This window comes from Natator depressus, chromosome 2, assembly GCF_965152275.1.
Source record: "Natator depressus isolate rNatDep1 chromosome 2, rNatDep2.hap1, whole genome shotgun sequence".
NCBI lineage: Eukaryota > Metazoa > Chordata > Testudines > Cheloniidae > Natator > Natator depressus.
In genome coordinates this window covers 242,182,488-242,207,239 of record NC_134235.1, presented here as the reverse complement: position 1 = coordinate 242,207,239, position 24,752 = coordinate 242,182,488, and the positions used below count along the sequence as shown (strand labels likewise).

Here is a 24,752-nt window from a genome sequence, read left to right as displayed (position 1 = left end):
CCAAGCCCCAAAATACACCTGTCTGGGGCGGGAGGGGCGAGGGGGAGAATGGATGTTGTAACTTGCTGTGCTAGTGGGGGTTCCTCCATTCTGGAGGAATCCGCAATTACTTTGGTAGGGAAGTTGTCCAGTTCTTTTGCACCTAGGAAGCAGAGCAAAGGAGCTAGAGATGAAAAGCAATAATCTGGTGTGATTTTCTTTGGATTAGATATCAACGGTAAACCACACAAAGATCTCACCATTCTTTTTGCAAGAATTAGGTGCCTTGCCAAGTTCCATTTGATAGCTTCTTCCTATCTAGATTGCCCCTGCAGTTTCCATTGGATAATTCCTCTCCTAAGCACTCTATTGTGCAGTACTGGTGTTGCAGAATGATTTCCACATTTCATCCCAGAGCTAGCTGCTTTTCGTTGGTATGGCATGTGAAGTAATTGCTGAGCATGAACTGAGCATGACTATGATTGGTGGATAAGATTATTATCACTAGCAGTACAAACAAACAGTTATTGAAAACAGCAGTGCTTCTCCCTAGTAGATACTTGCTAATGAATGCAAACTCATCTTAAATTCTTTCTACAGTACTTGTTACTATGCAAAGTATAATCCTCAATGTTTTTGTTCATTGCTTAAGACACTAAAAACAAATGACCAGGTCCTATTTAAATACTCTTAAGGGTAGTGTTCGTAAATATTGTGTGGAGTTTGACAATCCTAGTTCCCATGATATTTTTCTAAGAAGGTAACTTGTAATGTCCATACTTGTGTTTGTTAAAGTATAAAAAGTTCATTTTTGCAAAAAGCAGTTAACAGTTTCTTCAATTTTAGACTTTAATTAAAGAAAGGAAGACTGTCCAGTGTATTATACGGACTTGCTGAATTTAATCCAAACAGAATACAGAACAAACTGAAAGAAGTTTTTTCTGCCATCACACTCGTAGAACAGTATAAAGAATTCAGCTATCTGTACTTTTTTGTATGTGTGCAATGTCATCAAGTCTCAATCTAGCATTCAGGTTCTGATAGATAAGGAAAAAAGGGATGATTTTCAAATATGTTGTTTTGGAAAGTATTTATTTGTAACTTCTAAGTCTATCCATGTATTTTGTGAGAGTCAGATCCCTGATGTGGTACTGCTCTCTGAGGGAGTGGGATATATGGAGGGGATCTGCACAGGAAGTAGGTATCTCTTGAATGGGGTGCCTTGAAGCACAACTGCAAGCATCATGGAGGAGAGAGATTGTTCCTCTTCTGGTCTTCTGCAGAGATCACTAGGGAATAGCTTTGCTATCTGGCTAGTCCACTGATTCCCAAGTTTGGGCCTAAATGATTTAAGCTCTTAAATAGTGTTATCTAAACCTATTTATTAAAAAAAGTCCATCTCTTACATTTTTACTTCTGTTAGGGCTGGGCAATATATTCTTAACAAAACTCCTGTAAGGTGGTGGATTTAAAGCAAACTACCTTTCCTCATCCCAATTCTAGGACCCCTGATATCATAGTGGTGGGTACAATATAAGAATAAGAATATGAATAAGAAACTGAATAACAGTTGTATTATGCTATTTCTTTTAGTATGAAAATCATTTTTCCATGGATTTCTGGGAGAGGTTCCACTTTCCCTTTCACTTCCCATTGCTTTCATTTGAGATATAAATTAAGGTCTGTCCCTAGAATCTAAGACATTTTTAGGTACGTATCATTAGTATCTAGAGACTCAGTCCAACTCCCATTGAAGATAATGGCACTCTTTCAACTGACTTTAATAGGACCTGCCTTATTTTTTCAGGGCTCAATTGTGAGCCTAACGGCACGCTGAAGCAGAGAAATGTACGGAGCCCCCCTCCTCCCATGCTAACTGCATTGCCAGACCCTGAGCGGGTGGAGAACTATCACCAGAAGACTGTCACTTCCCTTCCTACACATGGGGATGCAGAGCGGGTGGAGCCTCAGCTTCCCTAAAGAACAAACTATGTTGTAAAGACAGACCAAAATGGAGTGTTCACCACCAAAAAGTCATCATTTACCACCAGTTGTCACACAGTGGTATCTCAGTTATTTCCTGTCCTTATGTTTGTCTAGTTTTGGTCTTTCTGTTGCACCTCTTGCTAGAATATCTATAATATTGCACCTCTTGCTAGAATATAATGATCCACCCTCTGATTATTGAGATCACTCCAAAAACCTCGTTTCTTACATGATGGCCAGGAAAAATGAGATTAACATTCATTTCAGTGTCCATGTTAACTTCCGCTTCTGAGTACTGCTGTACATCATGTCTTCTCTGTGTGTGTCTTGGAGGCCATGTTTCTTTGATTGCGGCCGCACAGGCAGATGCTGTGCCCACTGTCTTCAAGGGGGCTCCTCACAGAGACAAGAATCTGTCTACTTAGATCCAGTTGTGGCATTTTGGCCATGGATTGTAAGCTCTTTGGAGAAGAGCCTTTCTTCACTTTTGTGTCTTGTACAGCACAGTGGAGTAAATAGTGTGTATTGTGACTGTTGGCCCTTTCTTCTTCGAATGCTGGTCCCTATGGTTATTCACTGTGGGTGTGCATTTGCTTTGCATGCCTGCGTCTGAAAATTCTTCAGTAGCAGTGTCGGTTGGTCTGCACCTGTACCCCTTGCCTTCCTATGCTGCAGACTGGGGGCATAAGGGACAGCATGAACTGTCTTTTTCTCCAGTTTCTTTTCTGCCACTTGCAGTTTAGGGTGGAACCCCCCTTTGTCCGTGTCTTCTAGCTTCCTAGATCCATTGTTCCTGTAAAAACATGTAGAGTTAATTAATTTTAATTCTTTGTAGTTTTTATAATTAGTGTTAATAGTCATAGTTTAGTTAGCTGGCATTGGGTGTGGGGCCCCTCCAACGTTTGGGCCATTTATCCCCAAAGTTCCAGACTTCAAGCCTTGCCGCAGGTGCCTTCAGGTCTTCCTGGTAAACAACCTGTGCATGAGCTGCCTTTACTGCCTGGGGGAGTCACACATCCCATCAACATGTGACATCTGCTACTCCTTTCCCCCTGTACTAGGCAGACCCGGGAGTCCAGACTTTGCAAGCACCTAACGAAGCTCTCCGGGAGGCCTTGGTTGGACCCAGTGCCTTTCTGCTCCCCACTACGTTGACTGCATCCTCCGAGTAGTGCCCCTCAGGCACCGATGGAACGCTCCAGCAGGCTCAAGGCCTCATATAAAAAGAGGCACAATGAGGGTAAGGAGAAGCACCCTCATAAGAAGACAGACAAAATGTCCCATAAGTCTGCTAAAAAGAGGGCTGCTTCCTCCCTCCCCTCAGGGCTAAATGAGACTCCACTCCCCAGAATTGGCGCATCTGGAAATCATGTGATCATTGGACAGCACCGGCGATACTGGGAGTGTCTAGTGCTCTGAAACTGTCCTCAAAACCGGTTAAGGACAGTAAGGACTGATCCCCTTTTTCACCAGCAGTTCCACACTGTGCCAAGGCAGCCATACCTGTGCCTGCACCAACGGATCCAGTACTAAAGAGTCTTGCCAGAGCTCGGTATGCCCTTCTCAAAGATATGGCAATTTACACAGATCTGGAGTCACCAATCCTGTCGGACTTGGTACTAGTGAGAGACATCACTGCACTGTTCACGTATCACTCACTGATCTTAAGCACTAGCAGACCTGTGGATGCCCTGACACTGTCAGGGATCTATTCACCTGGTTACCCTCTGGCCAAGCCATCAAAAGGTAGCCAGTACTGATGGCTTCACCCTTCGAGTTTGATGACTCTTATTCTGAAGACGAGCAGGAGTCAGTACCTCTCGTTCCACCGATGGTTCATCCTTTGCATGTCAACCCAGATGCGGGCTCCAGAGCTATTTGGGGATCCCTACATTCATAGGACTCTTACGTAATGTCAAAGGATCAATGGTACCCACCATGGGATCTGCCCTTTATTACTGTGATCCCACCCACTGACCTTACTGAAGTGCATGGGACCCCTACTGTGGAGTCCTACACTTTGAACACCGGGGGTATTGCTCTTGTCAAAGAATACCAGAAGAACTGCCCCTGGAGCAGGGAGAGGAACAAGAGAAGTCAGAGCAACCAGAGCAGATGGTACTGCCAGATCAGCTGAAGGCCTCTTCTTCTTCATAAGCAGTACTAAGAGCTGCCAAGGAGGATCGCAGACACCTTCCAGAACCGGCTGGAGGAGGTTCAGGATCCCACACACAAGCTCCTGGTCGTTCTCCAATCGACAGCTCCCTCCAAAGTGGCACTCACTATTAATAAGGCCATTTTGATCAGCTTTTTGTGCATATGCATTTATTTGGTTTCTACTGGTTTCTTAATGCGAACAGATTTGTATTTTATGGAATTTCAAAGCTCAGTTTTCTTGATACTGATAAACAAAGGTGTGTCTGAAATTTATGTCTAAGGCAAAGGGTAAGATCATTGCAGTTATTGAAAACATTACCTGTTATAGAATCTTAAACGTTTATTGCAAATGTTGTAATCCTGCTGTATTCTCCTACACTAATCTCAGTGCGGTTTACAGATGGAGAAACACTGAGAAAGCTGAGCTATAAATACTGTACGATTGAGCAGCAGCCTAAGTAAGATTCCTCAGTTATTTTCTTTTTGTCCTGAAGGCAGTAACCCTATCTGGCTAAATTTGGAATTTAGCAGACAGGTTATCTGGATGAACCTCCTCTTTACATCAGACAGACACTCATTTTATCTAGTGAGGATTAGCACTGACTCCCCTTTGCACAGATAAATTATACTTCAAAAGGGTTGCTCGAACCTCCTAAATTATTAGGGCCGGTTTGGTGATTTAGGGGATTTTACTTTGTCTCCCTGCCTATTCTCACCAATCTGAAAGCGTATTTGCTTTACTTCTCTGGGCTGACTACATAACAACTTTGGGGTGTGTATTATGCTTCCCAACCTGTTGATGAATGGAGAACTGGACAAGAACATAACTGACCGGTATATCCTCAACTCTCAAGGTAAGGATAATCAGCTCTTTGTTGAAAGCAGCAATCAGGGATTGCTTCATCTCTCTTCTTAATCCCTTAACTTCTTGGTGCCAGTTGTTTCTGTGCATCCATTGCCAGCAGAAGAATCTGACTTCCAGGATTATTAATATCATTTGGACATTAGGCATTTGAACAGTATTTTCTCCTTGCTTCAGTAATAGATTGGATGAAGTAGTTAGGACTCCCAACATCATGCTTGTGAAGGATAGTGTTTCACTTCTGCACATTTCTAGTGTTCTTCTCATCTTCTATCAGGCTGTCATGTTTGACTGTTCAAGAGCCATCATCTTTTCTGATTCAAGTCCCACTCCTCATGGCTGCATATTTTAGTCCTAGCTGAAGAGGACCGGACTCCCTCCCAGAACTTGCAGTATTGCTTTATAATCTCTCTAAATTTGTGTTTATGTACATTTGTACATGCTTTGATATAAATAAGGATTTTTTGTCCAGACTTTTCTACTAATATTTCCACATTTCTGAGTAAAATATTTTCCATGGCCACATATGCTCTTATATGAATGCTGGGAGTGCTCTCTTTAAGAAAACAACAACAACAAAACTTGGAAGTTGCTAGTGCTTTAGATCTTCAAAGCACCATATGAATATTAGTTCATTAATCAAAAAACCTCTGCAAGGTAGGATTTGTTATTCCCCTTTTACCGCTGGAAAAAATGAGGGAGAAGTGGCTTGCCCATAGCCATGCAGGAAGTCCAAGGTAGAGCAGGGCTTGGTATTTAGGAATGTGTGATACGCAGTGCCTTGGGATGGCCGGAAGCCACACTGTGATTTGAGCAGGAGTTCCTCAGCAAGGGGGAGAAGGCAGTTTAATAAGATCCAGGCAAGGATCTTCCCTACACTGAAGAGGAGGGCAGTACCTCTAGTTCCCGCACAAAGATTTGTCCCGTTTCTTGAATATTGTAACAATGTTGGCGTGGAATTTCTTCGCAGGTCCAGATTTTGTCAAGGAGTTGGCAAAGTTTGTGCTGGAGCATTGTTCCACCAGTTTTAAAAACCACAGATGGACTGCAATCTGGGCCCGTTGTTTTGTAATTTTTTTGTCTGGATAATGGCATGCTGGACTTCCTCAAAAGATGGAGGATCAGCAAGGTGTTCTATTGCTGAGCATTGTGGAATAGACTCAGTGGTGTCTTCAGAGACCATGGATTTGCAGTGTAGTAGGCTCTCAAAGTGTTGCTTCCAGCATTGTTCAATGACCGCATTGTCCTTGAGGAGGGTGGAGCCATCCTGGGAACGTAAGGGGGTTGGGCCTTTGGAGATGGCCCATACATAGCTTTTGTTGCTTGAAAGAAGCTGATCATGTCATCTTGATCTACGAAACCCTGGACCTCAGAAGCCTTCTCTTGCTACCGCTTATTTTTGATGTCACATAGCCTCCTTTGGACTTCAGCTTTGAGCAGTGATAAGCCTCATGTTTTCGTTGGTTAGAGGACTCATTTTGCCAGTTACAGAATGCAATTCTTTTCTGTTGAATTAATGCTAGGATTTCCTTGTTTTTGTCAAACCAGTTCTGGTGCTGATGAGTGGAATATCCTATAGTTTCAGTACATTCATTTTTAAGGTGATCCCAGTGCTCTTGAATGTCAGTGATGTTATCAGGCAAGTTAGAGAGTTTCTCAGACTGGTATTGCTGGAACGTCTTGCAGCTGACTTGATCTTGAAGTGCTTTGATGTTATACCACTTTTGCTTAGTTTTGGGGTATTTGTGGTGTGGTGAAGCGAGCTGCAGGTACATGATTGATCTTACTCGTGGATGGTCTGTCCAACAGTGATCTATACCTCTCATGGTTCATGTTATACGGACATTGGTGTAATCTCGGGCTCTGACTATAACATAGTCAAGGAGGTGCCAGTGTTTGAACCGAAGATGTTTCCAGGTGGTCTTAAATTTGTTACTCTGCCTAAAGATGGTATTTGTGATGAGCAGGTCATGCTCCACACATTTGCTGAGGAGGAGAAGATCATTGGGCTTACATTTGCCACCCTTCTTTGCTATTGTGCCACTCCAGAGTTGGGGGTCCCATCCGACTCTGGCATTGATCCTCTTCAGAGATTTCAGTTTGTCTGCCTTAGGTGTGGCTGTGAGCACTGCATCAAGAGCATGATAAAACTGCTCCTTGTTGTCTTCATCATCATCAAGTGTTGGGGCTTATGCACTGATGACTGTGGCATATTAGTTGTTGCTGAGCTTGAGCCAAAGAGTCATGAGATGCTCGTTGATCCCCATGGGAAGCTCCAGAAGCCAACTGGATATGTTATTTTTGATGGCAAAGCCAATCTCGTGAATGCGTCTCTCTTCAGGTGGCTTTCCTTTCCAAAAGAAGGTGTAGCCACCTCCATCCTCTTTTAATTGGCCCTCATCGCCCCAATGAGCTGCAATATCAATGTTGAGTCTTGCCAGTTCTCTGGCAGTTATGGCAGTTCTTCTTTCTGGGCATTCACTGTGCTGAGAGTCCATAAGGGTGCGGCCATTCCAGGTGGTGAAATTCATTGTCTTGTATCTCTTGTTTCAGCCATGAAGTTGCAGATTTGTGACTGTTCCCAGAAATCACTGCTCCTGTCTTCACCACCACTCCTGTCTTCCCCAGTGCAGAGCTTTGTGCGGGTGTGAGCCCTTTGGCAGAGGCCTGCGCATGAAATCTTTTAACGTGGGGAGACTGGTGCATGGGCGGTGACCACACATGACTTGACAGGAGGAAAACCCTGACCTAGTGGCAAGGAGATCCAAGACAACCAGGGGACCTCCTTCCTGCTGCATCCCTCATCCGCCTTCACAGACGCAGAGTACTAAAAGGTCCTCTATATGCACCTGATCCACCGTTGGGATCTTGTGAAGTTTGGACCGCGGTTAGTCAGGAGCCTTGCCTCAGACCTGCTCGCCAAGAGGGACCCTATCAGGAATATGAAAGCTCTGGACGATGTAGCTCCAAGGGTCTTTAGCCCATGCAAGCCTCTCCACCATGACAAGGTTGTGGTCCATCAGAGAGGACCGCAACTGACACGATCTTCGTGGCATGACAGATTCAGGAGAAGTGCAGAGAGCAACACCAGGAACTGTTCATGGCATTCATCGATCTAACCAAGGCCTTTGACTCTGTCAGTCGTGATGCTCTATGGAAGGTGCTGGGTAGGTTTGACTGTTCACAGAAATTCATTTCCATCATCAGACTACTCTGTGATGGGATGACTGCCACCATTCTGTGCAATGGCTCAGAAACCAAACCATTCATCATTCACACTGGTGTCAAGCAAGGCTGTGTCACTACTCCAACACTCTTCTCCATTTACCTTGCCATGATCCTAATTCTCATCTGTGACCATCTTCCTGATGAAATCGGGATTTAGTATTGTATGGATGGTCAACTCCTCAATCTCTGATGTCTCCAAACAAAATCTAAGATCACAAGAATTGGCATCACTGACCTTCCATATGCAGTAACTGTCATTCTTGCACGCGCAGAGCCTGCAAATTACCCTAAACCTTTTTGCAGGTGCCTATCACAGCTGGGAAAGCCAAGGTATTCTGCCAGCCCTCATCTGCACAAACTACTCTTCATACTCCACAAATCGCCATCATCAGAGAACCCCTGGAAAACGTGGACCATTTTCTATACCTTGGCAACTACCTCTCCCAAACAGCCAGCATTGACACAAAAATTGAATACAGGATTCGCTGTATCAGCACATCCTTTGGAAGACTACTCAAATGAGTCTTCAGTGATAGGGATCTGCAAACAGGCACCAATATCTTGGTTTACAAGGCAGTTGTCATCCCCACCCTTCTCTATGGGTGTGAGTAACCTATAGATGACATCTCAAGTGGCTGGAGTGGTTCCAACAGCGCTGCCTCAGGAGGATTCTCAGGATCAGCTGGGAAAACCAACGCACTAACATCAGTGTTCTCTCTGCAGCCAGCATCAGCAGTATAGAAGTGCAGGTCATGAAACACCAACCCACTGGGCTGGCCACTGTGTACGTGACACTTGCCTGACACTTGCCTTCTGAAGCAAATACTCCTTTCAGTTAAGTCGGGGAAAAAGGGCTCGTGGAGGGCAGCAGAAGCGCTTCAAAAGTACACCTTAAAAAGGGAGGTATCAACCCAACAAACTGCGAGGGCTCAGCGCGGAACAGAACACAGTTGCGCCACACGATACACCAGGCCACAGCTCACTTTGAGGAGAACAGAGGTGCTCATGAGACAAAGACAAAGGAGGAAAGAAAGGTTACAACAGTCCAGCCAACAACTATGTCTCCTCCAAGATTACACCTGTCGCTTCTGTGAGAAAATCTGCAGGGCACAAATTGGGCTCCTCAGACACTTAAAAACCCACCAATGAACCATCGTGGCAGACATCATCCCCGCATCGAGGGATAGCCAAAGATACCCAGTCCTGTGCTTATTTCTCTACCGCACACGTTGCCTCTTTTTGAAATACGTTGATTCAGCATCTTAACTGATTATAGCTGGTCTTACGGATTTAACTTTGTCTCCATGCTGTTTTCTCACCCATCCAAAATAAGGCTTGCTTTACGTTGGTGGCCAACCTAATTCAAACAGACATTACAAGGATTTCATTAGGTAATGTTCAGTGCTTTGATGTGTAGCAACATATATAGATCTAAAAGGCAGCATTGCCTAGTGGATAGCACACGGGATGGAGACTCAGGAGATTTGGGTTCTATTCCCAGCTCTGCTGTTGGCCTGTTGTGTGACCTTAGGAAAGTCACCGCCCTTCTTTGGGCCTCAGTTTCCCCATCTGTAAAATGAAGATAGTGATGAAAAGTGTTATATAAGAGCTAGATGACATTATTATTATTTTATTAAGAAGGCCAGAAGAGTCACAGAGGTCAGAATTGAACATGCTGGGTGTCTGATAGCGGAGGTGAGAGTATCAGGTAAAAGTATAAATATGTGTCAACAAATTTCACAAATTAGAAATAACATTTTAAATTAGCTGTGTGTGTACTCACTCACATGCATGTGTGGACATGAGTATTTAAAGAATCACATTTATCCTTAACTCAGTTTTAAGGCATTTAGCTCTTTATACCTCTGTATAAAGTAATTCTGGGCTAGTGATAGTGTTCTGGAGACCTGGATCGCAGTATTTAACATTACTGTCCAGTGTCATCACAGACAGATCTTCAGCTGCTGAAAATTGACATATCTCCATTGGCTCAGTGGAGCTCCACTGATTTATAGTAGCTGAGGATCTTGTCCTCCGTGTTTAAGTGGTTATTGACTTTGGTGCAGAAACACAATACTACTCTTATTCTTGAGCTGTATACCTTAATCTTGAAGAAGCAAAAGGGTGAGGGCTTGTCTATACTACCTGCCGGATCGGCGAGCAGCGATCGATCCAGCGGGGGGTCGATTTATCGTGTCTAGTCCAGTCTAGACGCAATAAATCGACCCCCAAGCGCTCTCCTGTCGACTCCGGTACTCTACCGGAGCGAGAGGCACAGGCAGAGTCGACGGAGAAGCGTCAGCCATCAACTTACCGCAGTGAGGACACCACGGTGAGTAGATCTAAATACGTTGACTTCAGCTACGTTATTCACGTAGCTGAAGTTGCGTAACTTAGATCGATTCTTCCCCCCCCCCACCCCCGCAGTGTAGACCAGGCCTAAGATGCACACAGCAAAGAACCAGAGTGAATTGCAAAGAAGAGAACAGAAGTAAAGAGAAAGATACACAGAAAGAAGAGACAGACTGAGAAGAGACTTTACTATACAGGAGGTCGGATAAGATGATCTGGGGATACCTTCTGGCCTTAAACTTTATGACCTTATGAGACTTAGAAAGATTAAAAATGGACACACAGAGAAAAAGGAAAAAGCACAGCAGTGGTCCAAATGCATTTGGTAACTTGGTCAGCCACCTGAGTTTTTGGATTATGCAGGCAGCTCTAATAACTCTTCCAGTTGTAGTCTTCTACCAAATAAAAAGAAAATTAAAACAGTAAAAAGTGACAAAACAAGTTCCAAGGTCCTGTGGCTTAAGTTTGCAAAAGACTGGGTTTTGTTATTACAAATAAGATATTTGAACCAGATTCTCTTGTGGGTACCTGTCCCTGTGACAGTACAGAGGAACCAGAAAGCCAGGCCCATTTGGCCATATGGGAATTCACCTAGCATATAGAAGATTCAGAGCTGTCATAACTGGCTCCTGCATCCCTTCCCTCTCCCCCTGCCTCATTCCCCCCAGAGCTTGGACATATGTTGCCAAGTAGTGTAGGGTAGAAGAGGCTAGGGTCATAAAGCCACACAGGATCTGGCCCTTTGACCATAAATTCAATATGGACCAAAACTTTATTATTCATTGATATTAATATAATAGTACCACCTAAAGGCCAATCAGGCTTGGACCCCCGTTGTGCTAGACCAGTGGTTCTCAAACTGTGAGTCAGGACCCCAAAGTGGGTCATAACCCTGTTTTAATGGGGTCGCCAGGGCTGGTGTTAGACTTGCTGGGGTCTGGGCCCGAAGCCAAAGCCCAAGCCCCACTACCTGGGGTCGAAGCCCCCACCAGGGGTAGGAGGGCTCAGGCTTCGGTGTTGCCCCCACACAAAGCTCAGGCTTTGGTTCCCCCTCCTGGGGTTGTGTAGTAACTTTTGTTGTCAGAAGGGGGTTGCAGTGCAATGAAGTTTGAGAACCCCTATGCTAGACACTGTACAAAGAATCTCTGCCTCAAGAGTTTTCAACCTAACAAACAAGACATAACAGATGGATGAGAAGAACAAACAGCCTGGGGAAACAAAAATAATTGGATGTGCACAGTTCTTAGTCAGCTCAAATACTGTAGATTCTGTGACAGAATTGGAGCTGCTCTGTAATAATTTATGAATACTGTATATTGACCTAGTTATTGGGATGGTCACTGTAAGAATATTAGAGACAAGGTAAGTGAAGTAATATCTTTTATTGGTCCAAGAGGCTGAGACACGGGGACACTGGGATATCTGAAGAAGTTAGGCCTGCCTAGATTACCAACAGGGATGGTAAGCCTTTAGGTAAGGCAGACATGCATGTCAACTATTTTAAAATTCTGTTTCTCTAAGTGCTTTGTTCCCACAGTTTAAAATAAACAATAATTTTGTGTTGAGAACTCTTTTGTCACTAATTCGCACTGGTTACTCCTTCCTAAAGGGAGGAACTGCAGGTGCTAGAACTCACTCTGACCTGCTCGGTAAGCACAACTGACGCACTGGATACTGTAGCCCAGAGTTTGGTCTAAGAGTGGGAGAACTACGGAACTGCACCACAGGCTAGTTGAAGGCACCTTATGGGGTGCACTCAGAGAGACCAGAAAGGGAACAGAAGTGTAGCTAACCTTGTAACTGTGACAGACACATAGCTAGAAAAATACAAACACAAAATAGATATTTGCCACTGATTACAGCTCAGACCCTGCACAATTCAGTCATTCACTTGACTGCTGCTCACTTCTTCTTCTACACACAGACCAGAAACAGTAGTGGCTCATAAACATCATTTTGGACCTTTGTGGGTTTTTTTAATAAAACTAGTAATGTTCTTGCACTGCATTTGTTGTGAATGGAGAATCATTTACTTTATTTCAAGTTAACATTGTTTTTGCCTGGGAATAACAAATTACAGTTGGGCAAACATTTCATATACCAGACCAAATCTAACTAGTGTTTCTTTTGTCTGCAGATGACTTAATTGCCTAATAGCCTATTGTACATTCTTTGCTCTTGCCAGTGTAGTTGAGAGTGGCCATTCCAAGTTGGCAACCTCAAGCACAGAAAAGAGACAAGTTATTACCATAACTGGGGAAGCTCTTGGGGTTTCATGTTTGGTGCATGAATTTCATTGTTCATGATTGTCCTGTCTCCTTCAGATTAATTAATGCACTGTGTTATATTCCTCTATACTATGGTCTGTATGAGTAAAATTGTTGAAACTAGCAGTTTCAGAGTGTGTAAAGCACTATGCTCTCTTAGATTGGGACTGAAGGTGGTAGAGAGTTCATCCTGTATCTAAAAGTACCAGTGGCTGGTTAGTGGTCAGCTTTGAGAATCTTTCTGGAAAATCCCTCTGCAATACCACTACACTCAGACTCCTCTAAGCACTTACACAGTGGAGAACCTACTAGGGAAACAACCTGAGTTTGGAAGGAGGGGTAACATTGCACAAGTTAAAAAAAACTTGGCAACTGCTATGATACTAAATCAGTTAATAAAATGTATATTTTTTTACTCTCAACTGTTAAAAAGGGATTGGTAACATTTAGATTTAAAGACTGTTACTTAAGGACTTCTTTTGTGCTTTGTGTGCAGGTATATGTCTCGAGTCCATGGTATGCATCCAAAAGAGACCACACGTCAGTTGAGCTTAGCAGTGAAGGATGGTCTTATTGTTGAAACTCTGACTGTGGGATGTAAGGGATCAAAAGCTGGTATTGAACAAGAAGGATACTGGTTGCCAGGAGATGAGATTGTGAGTATAATATCTAGAAGAAATTAAATCATGTTTCCTGGTATGTTGACATGGAGCCTATTTGAATGTCCATTAACAGTTATTTATAGATGATCTATTGATGTTACTTGTGAACAATGAAATGATGTTTTATAAGCACAGTTTTATTATTTAAATCTTGCACTGAAAAAATTTTTTTTTAAAGTCCTCCCTGTTCCATAGAAATCCTGCCTTGTAGGGCTCTAGATCCGCTCCCATGGAACACTGTCTGTGGCTTTACCCAGTTTTGCTCATTTACTCCTTTCTGTGACATAACTTCACCTCTCCTATGGTCATATGTGGAGATTCTCAACACAAACCTTACTGGTGTCACTTTGACTCCTCTGACATCTTCAGATATCCAGAGTGATCCTTAAAGGAATATATCTTTTTTAAAAGATTATATTTTAAAAGGAGAGTGTTGATTTGAGGGTGTTTTAATCTGAGGGGGAAAAATTAGCTCTTTTCAAGGAAAAATTGTATTTATATACCCCCAAGCCAACCCCAAAAACAATGCAACAATAACAAAACCTGTGTTATACCAGATGTCTGCAAACAGTCTGGAAATCTATCGTGGTACACTTTTTTAGCTATAAGTCTCCAAAAATTGGTTCAGGAAATATATACGGTGACTAAATCTAATTAATCAGGTTGAAAGACTAGCTTGGCTGTTCACAATATTTCTAATTTCCTGCCTAAAAAATTGCTGTGTTTTTAAAGAGAGGATGGTAAATATGTAGGTGCAAAATATGAGAGTCATGCTGCTGACTGTTATTCTGAATGCCTTTCTTTTTATTTCTTAGCAATGGAGTAACTTAAAAAAATTATCAAAAGTCTCACAATGGCCACTGTCTTCATGGGTCATTCAAACAATTCTGGTACTTCTGCTACTTCAGTAGCAACAATTAATTAACAAAAACTGGACCCAATCATGCAAGCCCCCTCATGCAAACTCATAACTTTGGAGTGAGTAACTCAGGTCATTGGAGTTTCATACAGATGCGCTATCTTCACTGCAGAGTTAAGGCAAGTTATTTACACTTGAGTTAGTCAAATGAGAGTCGCCACACTGCAAAATAACACTGGAACTGCCCAGAGTGACTGGATTAGCAGCACAGAGTGTTTGTGTTAGCAGCTGATGGGTTGTGCTAACTTGAGCTGTAGTTTATATCTCCTGACAGGTCAGCCAACATGAGTTAAGGGTTTTGTGTGTGGATGGGACTTGAATTAAGGGCAACAATCAAGTTAACTCAGCAGTAAAGATAAGCCCTACAGAGGGCTCATAGAAGCCATGTTGGCATGAAATGGAGCTATATATGTTGGAGGAATTATACACAAACAGAGCCATATTGATTTCTGTTCCATTCCAAATACAGGAAGTAAAATATGTCTTGGACAAACAGAAATGTCTTCGCAGAAGATCCTGTAAATGGCTTAACATGCTAAACTCCGCTGACCTCACTAGAAACTGAGGGCACTCAGGCCTTGTACTATCAGATTCTAAGAGTATGTCTGCACGGCGATAGAAGACTCACAGCACAGCCACAGTCAGTTGAGTCAGGCTCATAGGCCTTGGATTGTGGGGTGCTAAAATTGCAGGGTAGACGTTAGGGCTTGGTCTGGACCCCAGGCTCTGAGACCCTTCCCCCTCGCGGAGTCTCAGAGCCCAGACTCCAGACAGAGCCCAAACATCTACACTGCAATTTTATTTGCACAGCCCAACCCCTGCAAGCGTAAGTCAGCTAACCCGGGCTCTGAGACTTGGTGCCACAGGCTTTTTTTTTTGCAGCGTGGACATATCCTTAGAAACTTACGGAAAACTTGTTGAAGTCAATGGAAAGACTTCCACTGACTATGCATCACACACACAGTCAGTAAAGAAAAATTGTTTCAAGGGGTTAACAAAGAAAACTCACTCCCAGATATAAAAAATTACTTTATATGTCATTTTAGCCATTCTGTTTTACAAACTTTAGGCCTGAATTTAGGCACCTAAATCTATATGAAAACACAAATAAATGGTCTGAGCTTCAGAGATGCTAAGCATCCACACCTCCCTCTTATATAGGTGCCTAACCATGGATAGATGTGCCTAACCTGAGACAACCAAGTTAGAGCATGTTAGCCTTAGTGCATAATGTGGACTGATCGCTTTTTAAGTTATTAATAGTAGTAATAATAAGAAAGCAAATCATACAGATTATGTAACAGCTACTATGCATGGACAAAAGGTTTTGTTTGATAACCTACAGTATTAGTTTGCTTATCTGTATCAATCTAATTGTTCTATCGGGTAGACTGACATAACAAACTCTGGTAAAGCTCTTCTTAATAATGTTATGTCAATGATTGGGTTATTCTGTGAAAGGGTTAAATATTCTGTCATACAGTGCTTGACGGTTCTATCATAGATCAGTGGTTCACAGCTTTAAGTGTACTCTCTGAAGTTTTATGAAACTGTGTTAATATAACACTTTAAGGAAACTTCAGTGCATTTAGAAACACTGTGCAAAGACCTGAAATAGAGCTGCCAAGATGCATGGAGGGGTTGTGGTTATGGCGAGGCTCTTGCTTCAGAGGTGACCTTTTTGTGGTAATGTTTAAAAAAAGAAGTAAAGAGAACTTTTATTAAAATGACAATAATGTTCTGAAAAACTGACAAGAACAAGGAAATTCAGATTTAAACATCAATGAAAAATGTTCTCTCTCACATATATATACATTTATTTAAGATCTTAAATCAATAACAAAGCATGACTCAGTGGACAACATTTCTAAAAGTTGGTACTTACAACAAATTAGTTATGTGAAAGGGGTAATTGCACTTGTAATGCCTTGGTATGTTACCCATTTTGCGTGTTTGCTGGGCATCAACACAAATGGTATGGATCTAACATAGCAGCTTTTTCAAAATGCATCCTCATATTACACATAAATACAGTTGTAAACAAAATGGTTGATAATAATTTCCTCATTTACTTATTTGCCAGGATCTTAGTGCAGAATTCTGCATTTCCACTGCTACAGTTGATGGCACTAATGCCTAACTCAGTGTAGCACCTTGCCTTGTTTTGGGCACTATTGTTGTCATCACCTTTTGCAGAAGAAATGTGGAACTCTGAACTCAGGTAATAGTAGTTTACAGTTCACCACTAAAACATTATTTCTGTTCTTAACACAAGTGCCTGGTAAGTAATATTATTTGCTCTTCTGAGTCCTAGCCAAAACATGCAGTGTTAATAATAGTAGTAACACATAATATACATATAATAATAATTTCCTACATCACAGTGGTGTTGAGGATTATTTAGTTAAAATGCTCTGAAGTCCCCAAATGAAAAGTGCTATATAAATGCAAAGTAAGCACATTATTTGTTATTAACAAGACTGAGTTTTCTTACTTTTGTTGATTTAGGAAACATTTTGACATTAGTCTAAATCCTTAATGATAGTAGTTCCAGTGATTTGGTTACTGTCAATGGATAACACAACATGGAAACACAATTCTTGGCCAAAAAGAATTAACAATCAAATGTTAATTTAGTTAGGCAGTATATTTAGTTCATTTGTATCCTGAAAAAATAGTGGTCTGGATCATCCCTGATGTATTACATTGAAGTCAGTGGAATTACACCAGAAATACATTTTGCTCGGTGATTCTAGATAAGGTTCTTAAAGATGATGTGCCATGCTTATTAAAAAGCCACACTCCTTTTACTGAAGATTTAAAGCAGTTCATAAATGCCATACACATTTTGTGAATTTTACAAATGGTTTTCCTAGAGGTTATTCTTAATGTTTTAAATGTAAACTCTTTTCTACAGGGTTAAAGAATTTTAAGACCAAATTGGCCCATAGAGAGGGATTCTCTATTAAAAAACAAATTTACATTTATTCATAAAGCCACACAGTACTATTCTTACTTTAAAATGGAGATGTGTTATTGGAGAAGGTCTGGTTTGTGCACTTGCCTAGCAATGGCAGCTCAGTTGACACCACTAGAGTGGTTTGAAGTTGTCGTGTAGTGGCCAGATTCTCCGGTGGTGTAAATAGGAGAGGCCCCACAACGGATTATAGTGCTTTGTGCCATTTCACTGCTGCACAGACAGTGGAGGCAGGAAGAAGGCAATGATCTTGAACTGTCACTCTTTTTCATAAAGGGGACTGGCTGGCTGATTGTGCTCAATTAATTGCTGCCTCCAGCAGATGGAGACAGCTCTCTTGGCTGGCTAAACCGGTTTATTCTGGTCCCCTTTTCTCAGAAATTGAGACCTGCAAGAGTGACATGGGAAGAAATCATTTTGTCCTTTTCAGCCCTCCCTCTACAACTCCAGACCACTTACCCTCACACCTTTTCCTTCTTGTCAGTGTGTGTTAGTTTAGTGGAGAGTGCTTTTTGGGGAGAGGCAGCTCAGAAGCTGCAGTGTTTCAAGCATACAATAGGAAACTGAAAACCATGAGATTTTCCTCATGTACAAATGCATCTAGACTTGCTAACTCACTTCTGGGCTTTTCTGACATTTGAAATAATTATTGAAATCATATATTTGTGTCTGGAAAATAAAGTTACTTATTCAAAGTGACTTCAGATAACTTTCAGTCTCAAGTAAACCAGGACCAAATCAATTTATGTAATCTCCCGCTGCTTTCTTTACCATCACTTTTACAGCTGCTATGACCAATTGCTGTAGCATTGTCAAAAGCCCTGAGATTTTCAAGGCAATTCTGAGATTCTGAGGAAACCCCAAAAAGATTGATCATTAGGCCAAATGCATGAGATTCAGGTAGTATGATTTCTTGCCATGTCACGCTTGCAGGGATCAATTTCTGAGAAAAGAGGACTCTAGTTGTGACCTGTTTTAAATGGTCTTGGATGAATCAGAGACCATCCTACTTGCCAAGCCTATAGGAAGTGCTTCAGGTTTTCACAGTGGGCCGGCACTGGCAGTTCAAGCCTTCCTGTTGGACTGGTTATAGAAGCTTGTACCTCCACTAATGTGCAAGTAATTCTGGTTACTGCTTTCTGCAGAAAGGGGCAGAATGGGATTGAGCCTGTTGTTCAGCAGGATTAGTCTTCTTTAGACTCTCTTTCTTGATGCTAGATTGTAACTAGACCTCCCTCCACTCTGGGGCCAAGTTTAGTTCTCAGCTAAGTACAATGTTCCCTTTGGAGCTTAAATAGAGAAAGTGAAAGCATAAGCCAACTCTTTGATTCAGGCAACCTTGGTTGCAGCGTGGGTGTGCTTTCAGTTGCATGTGCCTCGCTACCTTATTGACATGTCTAGAACTATTGCTGTAGTCATGTTCTTATTCTCTTTTTGGCTTCTTAGCATTGGTCTGACTGGATGGTGGCCACGCGGGATAGGATCTTTTCTGGGGAGGGCCCTGTTAGGGTACAATGTGTCACATGGCTGCTATCTGGTGGGTTGAAAGGAATTTCCTGTTTCTCTAAGCCATCTCTGTTCTCTGGAATCTGAAGTCTTGGGTGGGACTGCCTGATCTGAAGCCAGATCTAGTCACAGAAATGGTATCTGCAGCAGTCAATTTGAGGTGGAATCTTTCCATATGGCCTCCCAGTTAAATGGTAAAGTAGAGATGTTCTTCATATTTGGTGACTTGGTAACTTGAAGTGTGGATACTCTCACTCACTCTTGGAACCTCAACTTTGCACGTATCTTTCACCTCCTTCCCCTGATTGGCAAAGCCCTTCAGAAAACTATGAAGTTCAGGCCAAGAGTCAACCTAATAGCTCTGAAGTAGCCCAGAAGTCTGGGCTTCTGGAGCTGTTGAATCTCTCTCTAGATCACTCTCTGTCTTTCCATCATGTAAGAGCTTGTGGCTCAATTTACTAGAGGGATCTCAGTCACATAAATCTAGTGTACCTGAAGAGAAAGAGATTTTCCAAGCAGGTGATTTCCATTCTGTTGCAAATGCTGAACCCGGAGCATTTTCATGGACTTGTGTTGGGACAGGAAGTTAAATCCTTTTAGATGTGACATTCCTGACTTACATGCCTTCGAGGATGGGCTGGTTAAAGGCTTGAACACCAGCTAACCCAGAATATCCAAGCATCAGCCATTTTGGCCTTAAGAAGCACAGTAGAACTCTGAATTCCTACCTGATGGGTGAGATATTTTAGAATTGCTGATACACTAAAGCCAAGACCCATTCCCTTTTAGGCATGCAGGACCTTAGCATGGAGCTAACCACATACACAAGTGCTCCTTCTGAACCCATGAGAGAGTTCTCAAGGAAAGCCTTCAACATTAAAACTGCCTTTCCAGTGGCCATCCATTCTTCCAGTAAAGTGGGGGAACATTGAGCCCTCCTGTGCAGGGATCCCTACTTGGCATGTCATCATGATAAAGTACAGTAAAGAGAAAAGCTATTCTCCATTTCCTTTCCAGATTATTTCCCCTTTCCATTTGATTCAAGAGTGCTTCATTTCCTTATTGTGTCCATTGCCACAACATAGGAAAGAAAGTGCCTGCACACAATCACAACAGTCTCTAAAGTTTTAGTGCCATGTTGGACTTGAAACTGTGTGAAGAAAGCACATACTGCTGGGAAGTTCTTTCTTCTATCATGAATCTTCTAGAACACCCATCTCTACCCCTTCAGCTGAGAGAGGAGGTGTTTCCTCTGTAAAACTGTGTAAGACATCTCCCTGAGCATCTTTACTGCTTTTCTTAGCTTTGGAAACTCTGCTTTTAGTAGGTCAATCCTGCATGTTGTAATTTGTTAGTGTCTCATTTCTTCTTGAAAATTGGTACCCACTCTGTCTGTCCTGGAGTTGGAGGCTGCTGTTGGAGTTCTCGTGTCCCATGGGTTGTCTGTGCTGGTTTGAGGGACTTTGGGAAATAATCGTGACTTGCTGATTTGAGAATAGATTTTTCAAACTGGTGCATAAGGGTCTAACCAGGTGACTTTGGTTGACATTAATGACTGTTACATGGCTCTGCCATTTATGTACTTGTTTTGAAAATGGGCATCTTGGTTTCTTCCTTTTCCTCTGTGCCAGTCCAGACACCTTACTCTGTTTTTACTATGTTTGTGGAGCTGTGACGCCATACTTTTCTGGAAGTGATGTATCTTAATATAGTATTATGCTAGAGGCTGGGTGAGACCTCACTGAAGCTGGTGGGTGTAACGGCTACCCTTGATTCAGGATAAATATAAAAAGTAGGGCTGTCGATTATTTGCAATTAACTCAAGAAATTAATCGCAATTAATCACAGTTTTAATTGCACTGTTAAAAAATAGAATACCAATTGAAATTTATTAAATATTTTGGATGTTTTTCTACATTTTCAAATATATCAATTTCAGTTACAACAGAGAATACAAAGTGTACAGTGCTCAGTTTATATGTTTTTATTACAAATATTTGCACTGTAAAAATGATAAAAGAAATAGTATTTTTCAATTCACCTCATACAAGCACTGTAGTACAATCTCTTTATCGTGAAAGTGTAACTTACACATGTATATTTTTTTTTGTTACATAACTGTACTCAAAACCAAAACAATGTAAAACATTAGAGAACAAGTCCACTCAGTCCTACTTCTTGTTCAGCTAATCCATAAAACAAACAAGTTTATTTACATTTATGGGACATAATGCTGCCTGCTTCTTATTTACAATGTCACCTGAAAGTGAGAACAGGCGTTTGCATGGCAATTTTGTAGCTGGCATTGCAAGGTATTTACATGCCAGATATGCTAAACATTTGTATGCCCCTTCATGCTTTGGCCACCATTCCAAAGGACATGCTCCCATGCTGATGACGCTTGTAAAAAAAAATAATGCGCTAATTAAATTTGTGACTGAACTCTTTGGGGGAGAATTGTATGTCTCCTGCTCTGTGTTTTACCCATATTCTGCAATATATTTGATGTTATAGCAGTCTTGGATGATAACCCAGCATGTTGTTCGTTTTAACAACACTTTCACTGCAGTTTTGACAAAATGCAAAGAAGGTACTAATGTGAGATTTCTAAAGATAGCTACAACACTCGACCGAATGTTTAAGAATCTGAAGTGCCTTCCAAAATTTGAGAGAGACGAGGTGCGGAGCATGCTTTCAGAAGTCTTAAAAGAGCAACACACTGATGCAGAAACTACAGAACCCAAACCACCAAAAAAGAAAATCAACCTTCTGCTGATGGCATCTGACTCAGATGATGAAAATGAACATGCGTTGGTCTGCACTTCTTTTGATTGTTATTGAGCAGAACCCATCACCAGCATGGATGCATGTCCCCTGGAATGGTGGTTGAAGCATGAAGGGACATATGAATCTTTAGCACCTCTGGAGCGTAAATATCTTGCAACGCTGGCTACAACAGTGCCATGCAAATGCCTGTTCTCACTTTCAGTGTAAAAAAGAAGCGGGCAGCATTGTCTCCTGCACATGTAAACAAACTTGTTTGTTTGAGCGATTGGCTGAACAAGAAGTAGGACTGAGTGGAATTTTAGGCTCTAAAGTTTGACATTGTTTTATTTTTGAATGCAGTTATTTTTTGTGCATAATTCTACATTTGTAAATTCAACTTTAACGATAAAGGGATTGCACTACAGTACTTGCATTAAGTGAATTGAAAAATACTATTTCTTTTGTTTTACAGTGCAAATATTTATAATAAAAAATAAATATAAAGTGAGCACTGTAGACTTTGTATTCTGTGTTGAAATTGAAATCAATATATTTGAAAATGTAGAAAACATCCAAAAATATTTAAATAAATGGTATTCTATTATTGTTTAACAGCGCAATTCATCGCAATTATTTTTTAATTGCTTGACAGCCCTAATAAAAAGCAATTAAACTCCTTTACGAAATAGATAGCTTAAACAATAGGAGCTACCATCCAAAACTCAGGCCACATGCAAGGCCAGTCAGGAATCTGAACTACGTGGAGTAGGGGCTGAATGGATGTTGGTTGAGGGAGCAGTGTGTATGAGGAAAGCAGCCGAAACATCATAGAAGCACACAAAGAAGGCAGCAAGGAATCTCCAGAGACAGCTAGAGAAGCACTTATAGCATGACCTCGAGGAAAAGCCAAGTGAGGGAGCTTTTGGGTAGAGTGATGGCTGGAAAGATGGTTGGAACTGCAAGCAAAGAAACTGTCTCCTGTTGTTTGATTCCTACCGTGTTTATGGAAACAGACCTTATGTGTGTTCTTTTTAAATAAACAGGATTGCATCAAAGAAATACCTGACTCCATCATCAATTTCTCTTCATAATGGAAACAGTCAGCAAGACCCCTCAATTTTACTAACTGCTTGGGTCAAAGGGGGTAGCAATAATGTGTATGGCTTGGAAAGTCTGTAACAGAGCAGGATCAACCAGCAGGGTCCCTTTCTAGGGAAGTTTCATCATTAGAGCTTCGCTTCTCCCCCTCCCCCCCTTTCCATTTGCTGATTGAGTCACTTGTACCTGCTGTCTGAGTTAACATTAAAGGATTTGGGGAAATCAAATTAACAGGTAAGAAATTACCAATGTTAATAAAATATACTTGTTGTGTGATGGAGAGGTGACCCCTTTCGACAAAAATCTCTACAGAATGGGATAACCACACATTTATTTTCTTATTACAGTTTCATATAAAAGCTTAGCGCCAGAGTGATTATGACTAAATACTAGTTCTGTGCCTTTTGTATTAATTCACTGTTTTGTTTTATACACTTTTTGCTGTAATTATGACTGCTGTTTCTCTTCGCTCACTAATATATGGAGTTGTCTAATAGTTACAGTGGTGATGCCTGGTTACTGATAATTTTCCTGTCAATATATACTACACATCTCCTACTTAATGGTATGTTAATTATACTGCAGACTGACACATTATCCAAATTACAGATTACCTATTTCAGTTATAACTAAGTAAATCTCCTTTAGTAATGAACAGGCATTTCTCTCCCATGTACATTTGCCTTATAATGAACATTTCTTCATAGACTGAAAGTTATTCTCACCATGACAACAAATATATACTTTATTCAATAGAAAAGGCTACTGCACGCTGACTCACTCTGTTCCCTTGAGTTCATCTACATTTAAAATGTCAACTGTTCTGGATAGCCTATCATATTTTGTCCCATGTTATTTTTCTAGGGTTCAGGTGTCAATTTATATATTTGCATTAAAAAAGACACCAAAGCCTATGTAAGACAAAACACATGAAAATGAATCCACCGGTTGGTTGTCCCTTGTGCCAAATTCTACATGTTGCTGGAACTGCCTCCTTTCAAGGTGCTGAGCACACTGAGGTCCTGTTGACTTCAGTGCAAAGTCACCTTTATGATGTAGAATTCAACTGATTTTAATATAAAATATCAATGCAACAGAGTAACAGAACACCACACCATCCCATCCAATTCTGCATATCATAATACAATCTTTGCCTGTTAAATACAGCCTGCAATGTATGCATTTGCTATCCTGCTAATGCATGCATCTACAAGTCAAGGAACAGCTGAATAAAATGAGCTAATGTTATGTTATATCTAAGCTATGTAACTTTACTGCCAAGTCAGCTCCCTCTTGGGGGCTGTGGCCAATCACTGGGTGCCAGTGAACTAGTGAACTTGAGCAGTGGGGCAGCTGCTGGATGGGGATTCCCTTTTTCTGTTAGTGCAATGACCCAGGAGGTTTCCCTTGCTACTCATAAGAAAAAAATAATATTGGCAAATTGTGTACTTGCAGCAGAGTCCTGGTTCATTCCAAATGGCCCCCATGAATTTGTATCACTTTGTATTTCATAAGCAGATGAAAATGACTATGAATGTTATTTATAAAATGACAATACAACTGTTGATAATACACAGTAAATAAGGCATTTCCCTAATTTGCCAAAGAATTGACACCAGTACAGTAAATTATATGATGTGACAGTCATGTTTTTCCCCATGCCCATTTGGTATTCGTATCTGAGTGCGCATTTTAGTTCCTCTAACATTTTTGGAGATGTCAGAGGTTACATGCTGCTGGGTTTTAGGTTTTTATGTTTTGGGTTTTTTTCTGTTTTTTTTCCTAAAGTAGTGTAAGTGCATGGAACAGTTTTTGGTAGCACACTAAAATGTGATGAAAATGCTAGTAGATACGGTAGTATGCAAAATTTATAGGAGGAAATGTATGCAAACAGATGGTAGAAGTGACTATATGATTTCCCCATCACCATGTTTGAATTACTTCTAGACTGTGTATATCCTGATAATAAGATGGATTACAGTATAGATACCAA

At 41.4% G+C, this 24,752-nt stretch overlaps 1 protein-coding gene across 5 annotated transcripts in view; it reads left to right on the top strand.

Moving 5' to 3' along the window:
- Window positions 1–24,752, top strand: part of ZMYND11 (zinc finger MYND-type containing 11) — a 160,477-nt gene that overhangs the window by 95,598 nt on the left and 40,127 nt on the right. For all 5 annotated transcript variants that reach the window (XM_074946257.1, XM_074946256.1, XM_074946253.1 and 2 more), the window contains one exon: window positions 13,328–13,487. In XM_074946257.1, coding sequence (XP_074802358.1) covers window positions 13,328–13,487 — 160 coding nt within the window. The remainder of the gene's footprint in view (window positions 1–13,327; window positions 13,488–24,752) is intronic.